Below are 14,404 nucleotides of genomic sequence, written 5' to 3'. Positions count from 1 at the left end.
GCAAACCTGTGATCCTGCTGTCTTAGATTTTATTTCTTTTCTTTTCTTTTCTTTTCTTTTTTTTTTTTTTGGTGGTACTGGGGTTCCTGGATCCCCTTCTACCTCCGGGCTACACTCCCAGGCACCTGATTTTTTATATTTTTATTTGGAAACAGGGTCTCTTAAGCCACCGCGGCTGGCTTTGAACCTGCGTGATCCTCCTGTCTCCGCCTCCCAAGCGCGGGGATTATAAGCGTGCGCCACCATTCCCGGCGCAGATTTTATTTCTAATTTGGAAACAGAGTCTCACTAAATCGCTGAGGCTGATTTTGAACCTGTGATCCTTCTGTCTCAGCATCCCAAGTACTGGGATTACAAGCGAGGGCCACCATTCTTGCTATTTATTTTCCTGGTACTAAGGGTTGAACCCAGAGGCAGTCTATCTCCAAGCTATTACTCCACCCCTATTTTATTTCTCATTTGGAAAGAGTCTCACTAAGTTGCTGAGAGCCTCACTAAATTGCTAAGGCTGGCTTTGAACCTGTGATCCTTTGGTCTCAGCCTCCCAAGTATACTAGGATTACGTGTGTGCACCATCATGCCCCACTGGAAGATTTATTGGGGTTGGTAGTTCAGAGGTTTCAGTCCGCAGGGCCAGCTCTGAAGCATAAATGGCAGTGGCAGCAGGGGGTGCCGAGGGACGCCTCTCTCACAGCACAAAGGCTGGGAGCAGGGGGAACGCCGGCAGGGGAGAGTCTGGACGGGGAGAGTCTGGACGGACATATTCCCCAAGGTCACACCCCTGACCCACCCCTCCAGCCACATTACACTCTCCTTGTGACCACCCAGTAATGGATCCATTCAGATTAGTAATCTATCAGTGGATTTGTCCACTAAGGAGACTAGAGCCCTCATGATTCAAAACTGTTTTACTTCAGAACATTTTTATATTGCCACTTTATGAGCATTCCCAGGGGACATTCTATATTCATATCATAGCACCCCTTTTGCTCAAGTTTTCCTTATTCTTGTCCAAAGCCCTATTACCTTTCCGAACCCTAAATTATTTGTTGTCTAAATTTGTGCTAAATTTGTTATCTAGGGATTCTTGGACACTTTTTCTCTTTTAGCTTGCTGCTGCCTGACAGCGCCTGTGTGTGCCACGACTTTCCCAGTGCCCTGTGGAGTGTGCTCACAGTCTGGCCTTCCAGCTGAGCCATCCCACAGGCCGTGGAGCTTGCCAGTCCCTTCTGTGATCAGAATTCTATTTGTGAAATTCTGTTTTTAACCAATGCCCTCTTCAGCTACCTCTTAAGATTTAAGATTTAAATTTAACCTTACCTTGAATTAGTATTTTTTTTTGGGTAATGAGGATTGAGCCCAGGGGTGTTCTACTTCTGAGCGACACCTCTAGTTCTTTTCCTTTTTGTTTCTTATTTTGAAACACGGTTAGTTTCTAAGGATCTCACTAAGTTTCTGAGGTTGGCCTTAGGCCTGTGATCCTCCTGTCTCAGCCTCCCAAGTACTGGGATTGCAGGTGTGTGCCACCATGCTTGAATTACTCTGTTTAAACGTGTGCTTTAGAACGTTCACTCTGTATTTCTTGCCATTTTTTTCTTCATTGAAAATCCAAATTCCCCCATGAGTGTTGGCTTCTGTCCCTTGTATTGTACTCCATGCCTCCTGAACTTTTGTTTGGTGGCTCTTCTAGGCCAAGCTGGCATCTGTTTCCTTTTTTGGTATCTTCTAAACCTTGATATCGACTCATTCATCATCTTCCCTAGCATAGTCGACTTTGATGTACATCTCATTCGTCAAAGTATTTTCAGTTATTGTAGGATGTTATTTTACAAGCACACATTCTTTTGTGTCATGGTCCTTAATGGACCATTGATACTCTCAGTTTTATTACTTACTATCTTAATAAGATAGATCATCAAGTAAAGTTTACAGATGTTAACTTATAGTGTTTTTTTGGTATGAGTGTAGTTGACTTTGATAAACTGTATTTTGTCAAGTCTAAGACCCTTCCCCCATCTTAACGTCTGAAATAGGAGTATGTCTTTGTGTGTGTGTGGTGCTGGGGATTGAACCCAGGGCCATTCTACCTCTGAGCAACACTCCCAGCTGCATTTTTTATTTACTTTGAAACAGGGTCTCACCTAGTTGCAGAAGGCCTCACTAAGTACCTGAGGCTGTCCTCAAACCTGCAATCCTCCTGTCTCATCTTCCCCAGTACTGGGATTAAAAGCGTGAGCCACCACACGTGGCTCACATTTTTTCTTTTTTAGAAGTAAATTATTGGTGATACATTAACTTAGTACAGTGTTAAAATATTTCCCCTATCAACAGTTAGATTTTGCTGTCTGAGTAGTATTTTAAATATCTGGAGAAGTGAGCAGAGACATTTTTTGAAGAAAAATTTTTTATCTCACTTTTTTTTTTTGCGGGTCTGAGGATGGAACCTGGCGCATTCAACTCCAACCTACACACCCTGCCCCATTTTTTCTTTAATTTGAAACAGGGTCTACTAAGTTGCAGAGGGCCTCACTAAGTAGCTGAGGCTGTCCGCGAACTGCGATCCTCCCATCTCAGCCTCCTGAATGCTGGGATTATAAGCGTGCGCCACCATGCCCAGCTACCTTGAGTTTTTTTAAAACAACATTTTGACACTTAGGAGAAACCTGATTGTTAGATAAATTTCTTTATGTTTAGGTGGAAGATGAAACTGTTTTACATAACATTCCGTACATGGGGGATGAAGTTCTAGACCAGGATGGCACTTTCATTGAAGAATTAATTAAAAATTATGATGGAAAAGTACATGGAGATAGAGGTGAGCCATGTGTTTATTGTCTTGGGGAAGAAGAGCTAGAGATTGAGATACTTTGGCTTACTAAGTATAAGATATGAAAAGCAAATATTGAATAATAAAATTTAGGCTGAACTATAAAGAGTTGCCTGGGCTCTAGAAAACCCAAAAATATCAATTTTTTTTTAAAATTAGACAGTCCTATTTGCCATCTGATGGTTATCCATAGTTGGTTACATAAATTGTGATGGCAATAACATGTAAATTAAATGGAAATTGAGTGTATGTACATTTTAAGATTCATTAATAGTAAAACTAATTACTATTAGTTTATTACTATTACTATTACTATTAGTTATTAATAGTAAAACTAAAGGGTTCTGCTTACGTGGCATGTAGGCTTCAAAAATCCTCCCTGCTCAAAGATGCCTCCCCTGGAGGCTGACACAGCCACCTGAAATTCAGTGAGTAGAAGCACGGCTTCCTGCCCAGGAGGCTCTGTGGGACTGATCATATCCTCATCCGTGATCTTCGTTAGTGGGAAGTAGATTGGAGGTGACTGGCTCACAGACAGATAGATCATTTGGAAGGAGCTAAAACCACAATTGGTTCTAGAGGATTAGGTTAGTACCGGGCACTGGAAACTTGGGGAGGGGCGATTCAAGAGAAAGTGACAGGCATTGAAGGTAAATTCTGCTTTCTAACATTGCCTAAGACCAGTCCTCAAAACGATCTTCATTTGAACACTACTGTAACAGTACCAGTAGGGCATGCCGTTTCTTCCACAGAAAAGACATATATAAACTTTTATCATTACCACTGTCCTGTGTATTTCTAACATTTGGCTTGATGAATTTCAGAATGTGGGTTTATAAATGATGAAATTTTTGTGGAGCTGGTGAATGCTCTTGGTCAGTACAATGATGATGATGATGATGATGATGGAGATGATCCTGATGAAAGAGAAGAGAAACAGAAAGATCTAGAGGATAGTCGAGATGGTATGTCTGATACCAGGCCTTTGTGTAGCCATAACATCATTTCTTTTAAAAAAGTGGTGTAAAGAGGACATAATTGCTTTTTTCCCTTTTGTTAAATGTCATATTGATAGTACTATAATAAAAAATTAGAGTCTTATTTTTAGTTTCTCATTTCTATGGAGCATCTGGGTTTCCTTTGACTACCAAAAGAGCATAATCCTTTTTTGGTGCTTGACTGAGCAGTCATCATAATAACCATAATGTATAACATATTGATCACCATGTACAAGTTGTATGCTAATCACATCATATGCACCAGCTCACTTGAGATTACACTGTGGGGGAGAAATAGAACCCTGAGTTGATAACTTAGGCCTGACCAGCTCCAGAGCTGCACCCTAACTTCCCTTCACTAGCTGAGGTTATCCAGAAAAAGTCAGGCTGAAGACAAAGCCAGCAGCCAGCGTCCTCTGCTTAGCAAACCGGCAGTAAGGCAGCTCAGAGAAAACGGGCTGGGGCATGGGGGATGCACAGGGTTACACTTTCAAAGAGGCATACTGTTATGTTTTTGGTTCTGGTTATTAAACTCAGGAGCATTTTACTTCCAAGTGAAACTCTAGGTCTTTTTTTATCTTGAAAAGAGTCCTGCAAAGCTGCAGAGATGGGCCTCAATGGGCCTCAATTTGGTGATCATCCTATCTCACTCAACCTCCCAAGTACTGGGAGGTCTTAGTAGGTGTGTGCTACCATGCCCAGTTTCCTTCAAGTGCTCATAAAACTTCCTCTTAACTCACATGTATTCCACAGACACATGTAAATATGTTTGAAGTGAGTGAAACAAAGTTGATGACTCCTTAGAAAATCAGATATTTGGTTAAGAGTTCATGTGGATAAAATGAAATATTGAAAACATTTATTTTCATTTTGTTTTTCCTTTCATGTTTCCGTTTTAGATAAAGAAAGCTGTCCACCTCGGAAATTTCCTTCTGATAAAATTTTTGAAGCTATTTCCTCAATGTTTCCAGATAAGGGCACAGCAGAAGAGCTAAAGGAGAAGTAAGTAGGCCTTGTTCTTCCAGGCAGTCTTGCTCCTGTGCTGTGTCACCATTCTGGTTTATTATAAATGGAGGAGTTTGAGCCACTCCACCTCACTTGTTGACAGCATTCAGAGGATACTTGAAGCTATGTATGTTTTTGTGGAACCCTGCACTGGAAAACACTGTAGGTAGAAGAAACATGTATATAATTATAAAACATGTATATGATTATATAATGCATAAAATCACATACATATGTGATTTACAGTGGTACATTATAGGAAAGTTTCTCTGGGTACTGGTAGAAATTTTAGTACAGATAATGTTTAATTAAAACTCACAGCCAGGCTTGGTGGCACATGCTTGTAATCCCAGGATTTGGGAGGCTGAGACAGGAGAATTGCTGTTCACAGACAGCCTAAGGTACTTAGTGAGCTCTCTGCAACTTAGGGAGACCCTGTTTCAAAATAAAGAAGAAAAAAAAAAAATAGGGCAGAGGGTGTAGTTCAGAGGTAGAGTGCCCCTGGATTCATCCCCAGTACTGCAAAAACCAACCAACCAACCAACCTCACAATAGGTGGGAAGTGGTGACACATGCTTTGAATTCCATGCTTTGAACTCCACTTGGGAGGCTGAGAAAGAGTTGCAGGTTTGAGGACAGCGCAGGAGGTACTAAGCATCAACCTAGTGAGGACTTGTTTAAAAAAAAAAAAAAACTGGGCGTGGTGGCATACGCTTGTAATCCCCATGCTTGGGAGGTGCAGAAAGGAGGATCACACAAGTTCGAAGCCAGCCTTGCTGGCTTTAGAGACCCTGTTTCCAAATTAAAAAAAAAAATAAAAATAGGTCTGGGAGTGTAACCCAGAGGTAGAAGGGTTTCCAGGAACCACAGTACCCCCCTACACACACACACACAGAAAAAGAAAAAAAAAAAAATGAGGCCAGGGGCGTAGAATGTTCCTGGGCTCAATCTCCAGTACCACACACACACACACACACACACACACACACACACACACACACACAAACCCTCATAATAGCCAAGCACAGTGGTGTATGGCCCATAATCCCAGTATTTGAGAGGCTGAAACAGTAGGGTCTTAAGTTCAAGGCCAACCTCAGTACTTTAGGGAGACCTTGTTTCAAAATAAAATGGGCTAGGTGTATAGCTTGGTTCAATCTTCTGTATCACACCCCCCCCCCCCATACTCATAATAATATCCTTTATTATGGTAACACCTGAGTTATATCAGTGAATTTGATTCTTGATACACCATGTATAGTATTTAATTAGCTCCTTATTTAAACAAAGATTAATATAGGTTCAGTAAGTTTCTTTTTGTTTCAGGCAAGGTAAACATTAAAAAAACAAGAAAGCTGGGCATGGTGGTACACACTTGGAATCCTAGTACTTAAGAGGCTGAGACAGAAGGATCATATGTTCGCAGCTAGCCTCAATTTTTGAGGCCCTCTGCAACTTAGGAAGACACTATTTCAAAATAAAGAATAAAAAATAGGTCTGGAGGAGTAGTACGGAGGTTGAATGCCCCTGGGTTTCATCCCCAGCAACTAACACACACACACACACACACACACACACACACACACACACACAACATCCCAGTAACAATAAAAAAGAAAACATGAAAACCTTTTAGGAATTTTATTTTCAAAGAAGGTGGTTTTGTTTCAAGCTTGCTTAATTTTTTTTGTTTGGTTACTGTTAGGTATAAAGAGCTCACCGAGCAGCAGCTCCCAGGTGCACTTCCTCCTGAATGTACTCCCAACATAGATGGACCAAATGCTAAATCTGTTCAGAGGGAGCAGAGCTTGCATTCATTTCATACGCTTTTCTGTCGGCGATGTTTTAAGTATGACTGCTTCCTACATCGTAAGTGCAGTTATTGTACGTTTTCATTTTCTATCTTTGTTGTGGAATTATGTCTTAAAGCAGCTTGAAAGTGCTGCCATTTATTATAGCTAGAACTTACCATTTAATCTTGTAATTAAATTGAAAACTGTGTTATGCTCTTAGTGTGATATATATATATATATATATTTTTTTTTTTTGTTATTTGAGGATTGTTCTGAAATCCTCAGGATACATTTAATTTAGACTGGAGTTTCCTACTAACTTAGAATATAAGTTCACAAAGGGTAAGCAGTTGTTTGTTTGGTGTTACTGGGGTTCCTGGAAGTCCTTCTACCTCCAGGCTACACTCCCAGACCTGTTTTATATTTTTATTTGGAAACAGGGTCTCTTAAGCCAGTGCAGCTGACTTTGAACCTGCGCGATCCTCCTGTCTCTGCCTCCCAAGCACGGGGATTACAAGCGTGCGCCACCACGCCTGGCATAAGCAGTTGTTTTATAATGAAACTATTATCATGAACTAGCAGATCGCCCGAGTAAAATTGCTGACATTGACAGACAAGTTTTGTTGAGTAAGAATCTGTGTGATGCACACAGTGGTGCGCGTCCGTAATCTCAGTGCGTGGTGGCTGTGTCACAGGGCTGAGGGCGGCCTGGGTACTTTATTGTGACCCACTGTCAAAAGGGCTGCGATTGTAGCTCAGTGGTAAGAGTGCCTCTTGAGTCAGTCCCCTGAAACACTGCCAGCGGCAACAGAAATCATCACCTTTGTAGGCTGGGTGCCTACCTATAATACCAGCTATTTGGGAAACTAAGGCAGGAGGATTTCAGATTCAAGGCCAGTGTGGAAAACTTAGTGAGACCCTGCCTGAAAGTCAAAAGGGCCTAAATATATAGCTCCTTAGTAGAGTGGCCCTGGGTTCAATACCCAGTAACACACACTGGGGAAAAAAAGGTACTTTGTGCTTTTGCTTTTTTTTTGTCCATATGTTGGGATGTTGTAGTACCTAAATTCCCAAAGTCAGAAGTACTGCCCATAAGCCGGGCGTGGGGGCGCACGCTTGTAATCCCCGCGCTACGGAGGCTGAGACAGGATCGTACAGGTTCGAAGCCAGTCTCAGCTACTTAGTGAGGCTCTCAGCAACTTAGCGAGACCCTGTTTACAAATAAAGTATAAAAAAGGTCTGGGAGTATAGCCTTGAGGTAGAAAGCCTCTGTGTTCCACCTCTAGTACCACCAAAAGAAAAGAAAAAGAAAAAGAAAAGAAATGAAATGCTGTCCTTAGGGAATGCTGGAACTATGTAGGAGGCACTAGTAGTGTTGAGTGAGTTGGTGCGGTTGAATAAAAATAAGAGGGAGCCAGGCGTGGTGTGGATGCTTGTAATCCCAGCATTCTGGAAGTTGAAACAGGAGGATCACAGTTTGAGGTCAGTTTCAGCTACTTAGCAAGGCTGTTTGTAACTCAGTGAGACTCTGTTTCAAAATAAAGAATAAGCTGGGCATGGTGGCACACACTTGTAATCCCAGCATTTGGGAGGCTGAAACAGGAGGATTGCGTAGGTTTGAAGCCAGCCTCAGCTACTTAGTGAGGCCCTTTGCAACTCAGTGAGACCCTGTTTCAAAATAAAGAATAAAAAAGAGGGCTGGGGAGTCGGGCGTGGTGGCGCACGCTTGTAATCCCAGCATTCGGGAGGCTGAGACAGGAGGATCGCGGTTCCCGGACAGCCTCAGCTACTTAGTGAGGCCCTCTGCAACTCATTGAGACCCGGTTTCAAAATAGAGTATAAAAAATAGGGCAAGGGGTATAGCTTGAAGGTCAAATGCCCCTGGGTTTCATCCCCAGACCCGCAAAAAAGGGGGGGGATTTGGGGGTGTGGCTTTGAGGTAGAACACCCCTGGGTTCCACCCCCAGTACCGCCAAAAAAAAAAAAAAAAAAAAAAGGGTAGAAGAGCCCTGTTTCTAATATATCTAACAACTTCACTATTTTTTGTGTATGGGTGTGGAATTTTAGTGATTTAATTATCTTTTATTAGAAAAAGTTGATAGATTTTTAGAAATGTTATTTCTTCATCTCTTGCTGACATTGACTGCACTCCTTATCTAGTTTAAATTGCTCGTGTGTGTGTGTGTGTGTGTGTAAGTGCATGCGCATGCGCATGCACACTGGGGGTAGAACCTGGGGTTTTGTATTTAACATTTTATTTTACTTAAGAAAAACAGAACGTTGTATTTTATTAAAGTTTGTAAAGTACTGGCATACTTAAGGGCTGAGTTACGGAGAGAGGACCTGAGTGTAAGATTGAAGGGGCGTGGCCTACTAGTCCCAGGGAATCTACTTTTACTCAGCATTTCTCTCTTCTCTCCATCTTGAATAATGAGATGATTAGCAGGTCGAAGGTCTAGCAAAGTCATCTCCAAATAGCACAAGAAAGTAATTCCTGTAATAATGTTTAAAAGTAGTATCCCAGGCCAGGCGTGGTGGCTGATGCTTGAAATCCCAGCATTTGGGAGGCTGAGGCAAGAGGCCCCCTGCAACTTAGTGAGACCCTGTTTCAAAATAAAGAATAAAAATGGGGCTGGTGGTGTAGCTCAGAGGTAGAATGCCCCTGGGTTTCATCCCTAGTACTGCTAAAAAATAAAAATAAAAAGTAGTCCATTTCTTTAGTTATTTGTACACAAAATGACTCATTAAATGTTACAAATTGGCCTGGCCTCTTGGCACACACCTGTAATCTGAGTACTTGGGAGGCTGAGACAGGAGGATCTCAATTTGGCAACGAACCTCAGCTACTTAAACCCTCTACAACTTACTGGGACCCTGTTTTAAAATAAAGAATAAAACATAGGGGTGGTGGTGTAGTTTAAAGGTAGAATGTCACTGGGTTAAATCCCTAGTACCACACACACACACACACAAAAAAAAAAAACCCTAAAAATTGCAATGACTCTAAAATCCAGCATACCCATTACAATAGTTTTGCTATAGTGACATGAAAGCAATTTATAATATTCTAAATGAATAATGGACATATTTAATCAAACGAGTGAAGGAGAATGAAAGCACAGTTCAAGACGACTTTATAAGGGCTTCGTGAAGATGATGTGGCCATGCCAAAATAACAGAGTTGCTAACTGTCCAATGGCAGACACAACCACTGGACAGCTTGTCACAGATCAGTGAAACATCCAGACCAGCAGGGGTGGCGCATGCCTGTAATCCCAGGACTTCTGGAGGCTGGGACAGGAGGGTCGCAGGTTCTAAGCCAGCTCCAGCAACTTAGGCCCTGTTTCCAAATAAAAAAGAAAATAGGGATGGGGTGTAGCCCAGAGGTAGAAGGCCCCTAGGTTCCACCCCAGTAATGTGCACACGTGCTCCCACATGCGCTCATGCACACACACAACTGAATCAGTTTAAACTAGTAAAGGAGTGCAGTCAATGACAAGAGATAAAGTTACATTATTTCTAAAAATCTGTGTCAGCTTTTTCCTCATTAAAGATAATTAACCTGGGCATGGTGGCGCACACTTGTAATCCCAGCATTCGGGAGGCTGAGACCGGAGGATCGTGGTTCGCGGACAGCCTCAGTTACTTAGTGAGGCCCTCTGCTACTCAGTGAGACCCGGTTTCAAAATATAGAATAAAAAGTAGGGCAGGGGGTGTAGCTCGGAGGTCAAATGCCCCTGAGTTCCATCCCCAGACCCGCCAAAAAAAAAAAGATAAAACACTAAAATATAGCTTACACACAGACATAACATTTTGAGATCAGTATGCACATTATCAAACAACTTCGGAGTACAGCAAATATAAGTAGAGCAAAAACTTAAAAGGAGGTGAGAGAGATGTAGCTGCTTGGGCAAACTTACTAAAAAGTACCCTGGGGCCTGGCGTGGTAGTGCACACCTGTCCAGCCACTCAGAGAGGCCTGAGGCCGGAGGGTCAAACTTCCAGGCCAGCCGAGGCAGTTTAGTGACAGTGTGTCTCACAACACAACTTGACAAAGGGCTGTGGGCATAGCTTGGTGGCATAGCTTAGTGGTGGAGCGGTGGTCTAATATGTGCAGAGCCCTGGGTTCAATCCCCCAGACCAGATGAAAAAATACCATTTGATAATAAGGAGAGAACGTCTAAGCGGTAGGCACAGGAACGCAACAAAGAAAAAAATAATAAAAAGAAATGTAGGGCCATTAAAGCAAGCTGGGCCTGGTGCCATAGACTTGTAACCCCTAGTACTCGGGAGGCTGAGACAAGAGGATCGCAGGTTGGCGGCCAGCCTCAGTTACTTAGGCCTCCGCATCTTAGTGAGACCCTGTTTAAAAAAAAAAAAAAAAGGCCTGGGGTGTATCTCTGGAGGTAAAATGCCCCTGGGTTTCATCTCTAGTACCACAGAAAAAACAAAGGGGGAGAAGCAATTTTTTCATAGCATCCACTTGGGATTGAATGCAAAGTATTGTATCTCTAAGCTCCAGCCTTTTCATTTTTATTTTATTTTGAAACACTTGCTAAACCAGCAATCTTTTCTCTTTGCCTCCCAAGTACTGGGATTATATGCATGTGCCACCATGCCCAGCTCAGATACTTTTTATTTTTTGCGGTCCTGGAGATGGAACCCAGGGGCATTCTACCTCCGAATTACACCCCAGCCCTATTTTTTATTCTTTATTTTGAAACAGGTTTTCACTGAGTTGCAAAGGGCCTCACTAAGTAGCTGAGGCTGTCTGCAAAAAAAAAAGGGGGGGGAGCTGCCTTGGAGACTGTCTCAGCCCAACTCATGCTTGACACACCAGGAACCAGAAACTCGGAATGATGGTCCCCAATGTGCTGATGTGCAGCCAGACAGAGGCCTGGCTGGAGTCCTGCGAAGCAGAGGCCACATCTAGCCAGTTGTATTGCACACCAGAGCTCCTGCTATTAGTGCTGCTCTGAAGCTGCTGTTGAGAAGGGCACCCTGAGAGCACAGGGCACCAGATCCAGAAGGGAGATCTCTGGGACAGCTGAGGCTGTCTGCAAAAAAAAATCCCCCTGTCTCAGACTCCCAAATGGTGGGGTTACAAGCGTGCGCCATCACACTCCACACAGCTCAGATACTTTTGAGGCACTTTTTTTTTTGGTGGTACGGTGGATGGAAATCAAGGGCATTCTACCTCCGATCTACACTCACAGCCCTATTTTTTATTCTTTATTTTGAAACAGGGTCTCACTGAGTTGCAGAGGGCCTCACTAAACATCTAAGCGTTGTCTTTGAACCACAATCTTCTGGTCTCAACCTCCCAAATGCTGGGATTATCAGTGTGCGCCACCACGCCTGGCTTTGAGACACATTTCAAAATATATTTCAAGCCGGGCGTGGTGGCGCATGCTTGTAATCCCCACGCTTGGGAGGTAGAGAGAGACAGGAGGATCGCGCTGGTTCGAAGCCAGCTGCACTGGCTTAAGAGACCCTGTTTCCAAATAAAAATATAAAAAAAAGGTCTGGGAGTGTAGCCCGGAAGTAGAAGGGCTTCCAGGAACCCCAGTACCACCAAAAAAATAAAAAAAATAAAAAAAATAAAATTATATTTCATACCTCCTGAGTTTCTTAGAATTTATTTTATGGTTATACCTTTAGGGACTTTGGACCCAGGTGTTTGTTTGTACTTGTCTTTTTTTTGTATTGGGGATTGAACCCAGTTGTATTCTACCTCTGAGTTATACCCCCAGTCTTATTTTTTGAAGTGGGGTCTCATTAGGTCATTAGGTTGATAAGAGTCTCACTATTTGCTGAAGTTTTCCTTGAATCTGCTTCCTGTCTCAGCCTCCCAAGTACTAGGATTACAGGTGTGCACCACCACACCAGGCCGGGTTTTTTTTTTTTTTTTTTTTTGTGTGTGTGTGTGTGTACGTGTGTGTGTGTGTGTGTGTGTGTGTGTGTGTGTGTGTGTGTGTGTTACTGGGGTTGGACTCAATTCTACCTCCAAGCTACATCTTGAGCCCTATTTTTTTTTCCCCCCCAGTACTGGGGATGGAACCCAGGGACATTCTACCTCCAAGCTACATCCCCAGCCCTATTTTTTATTCTTTATTTTGAAATAAACAGTCTCACTGAGTTGGAAAGGGCCTCACTAAGTAGCTGAGGCTGGCTGCAAACCACGATCCTCCTGTTTCAGCCTCCCAAATGCTGGAATTACAAATGTGTGCCACCATGCCTGGCTCCAGCCCTATTTTTTATTCTTTAGTTTGAAACAAGGTCTCACTAAGTTGCAGAAGGTCTCACTAAGTAGTTGAGGCTGTCCATGAGCTGGGATTTTCCAGTTTCAGCCTCCTAAGTAGTGGGATTACAAGTGTGTGCCTCCATGCCTGGCTTGTATGTATTTTTAAAACCTATTTTGTATGTTTTTCCTTCAGAGAACCAAGTACTATATTAATTTTACTAATTTTTGTTTGCATCTAATACATTGTTTTCACTCTTTTTTACATATTTATGTAACATTGAATTTTCTCTAGAGAACTGTTTCAATTTTTAGATTGTGATATTTGGTATGTTTACTATTTTAAAGAATTTTTATTTTTTTATATTTTCTTATTTTGGGCACTATGGTCGAACCCAGGGACATTCTACCTTTGAGCTACATTACCAGCCCTTTTTTGCTGTGTGTGTGTGTGTGTGTGTGTGTGTGTGTGTGTGTGTGTATGTGTGAGAGAGAGAGAGAGAGAGAGAGAGAGAGACAGACAGACAGACAGACAGACAGACGGTGGAATCTAGGGCTTTCTACCTCTGGGCTATACTCCCAGACCTATTTCATATTTTATTTGGAAACAGGGTCTCACTAAGTTGCTGAGAGCCTCACTAAGTAGCTGAGGCTGGCTTCGAACCCGTGCGATCCTCCTGTCTCTGCCTCCCAAGTGCCACCACGCCCAGCTTCTTTCTGTTTTAAATCACTTAGATCACAGTACACTGTGTAAATCAGAGGCTGCTTCTGTAGATGTTGAATCATAGTAATTTTTCATCAAAGCTTCAGCCTAAAATTGACTGTCTAGTCTTTGAGCCCTGTGGCAGAGGAGCCAGTGTCAGCTATGGGTAGGAAGAGGTTGTGCGCAATGATTAGCAGGAGGGGAGGCCTCGGAAGAAGCAAGCGGGGTGGGGTCCTGCAGGCTGTGGCTGTTCGTGTGTGGCTGAATCTGCCTGAGCAGGACTTCTAATAAGAAAGCGCCCTGCTGTGCGTTCTATTATTCCACTGTCCTACAGAGGACGATTGATAAAGTTTGTTCCAAGTCTGTCATTCTCATCCCACTGTTCCGTGGGATTTCAGATAACTTACATGGAGAAGCATTACAAAATTCAAGGAGGCTACTCAGTGTGCTCTGGTGTATTTTAACCGTTTTTGTAGAGCTGCCAGTTTTTTTTTTTTTCTCTTTGTGGTTTTAAGGCTCAAACCCAGGAGTGTTCTACATGTGAGCTATACCCCCAGCCCTGTTTTATTTTTTATTTTGAAACAGGATCTCACTAAGTTGCAGAGGGCATTACTAAGTTGCCAAGGCTAGCTGGGAACATGCGATCCTCCTGTCTCAGCCTCCCAAGTACTTGGATTACAAGCATGCGCCACCACGCCCAGTTAGAGTTACCTATTTAATCTCATTTAGATGTAGGGAACAGCTGGAATTTTCTAGGTTGCAGTCGGGCTTGGAGGCACACGTGTACAATCCCAGCTACTCAAAGAGGCTGAGGCAGGATGGGTGTGATCACACGTT

At 42.8% G+C, this 14,404-nt stretch overlaps 1 protein-coding gene across 10 annotated transcripts in view; it reads left to right on the top strand.

Annotated features, from left to right (window-relative positions):
- Positions 1-14,404, top strand: part of EZH2 (enhancer of zeste 2 polycomb repressive complex 2 subunit) — a gene marked incomplete at both ends in the record, with an annotated part of 42,957 nt that overhangs the window by 13,767 nt on the left and 14,786 nt on the right. For 6 of the 10 annotated variants that reach the window (XM_080701972.1, XM_080701967.1, XM_080701964.1 and 3 more), the window contains 4 exons: positions 2,695-2,815; positions 3,652-3,792; positions 4,725-4,827; positions 6,536-6,699. In XM_080701972.1, the coding sequence (XP_080558098.1) occupies positions 2,695-2,815; positions 3,652-3,792; positions 4,725-4,827; positions 6,536-6,699 (529 nt within the window). Of the gene's footprint in view, positions 1-2,694; positions 2,816-3,651; positions 3,793-4,724; positions 4,828-6,535; positions 6,715-14,404 lie in introns of all 10 variants that reach the window. The other 4 variants (XM_080701971.1, XM_080701966.1, XM_080701968.1 and 1 more) reach the window with 1 other exon arrangement.

This window comes from Muscardinus avellanarius (assembly GCF_963383645.1).
Source record: "Muscardinus avellanarius genome assembly, chromosome: 9".
Classification (NCBI taxonomy): Eukaryota; Metazoa; Chordata; class Mammalia; order Rodentia; family Gliridae; genus Muscardinus; species Muscardinus avellanarius.
Note: the sequence above shows the minus strand (reverse complement) of the source record. Positions and strands in the feature narration are given on the sequence as shown.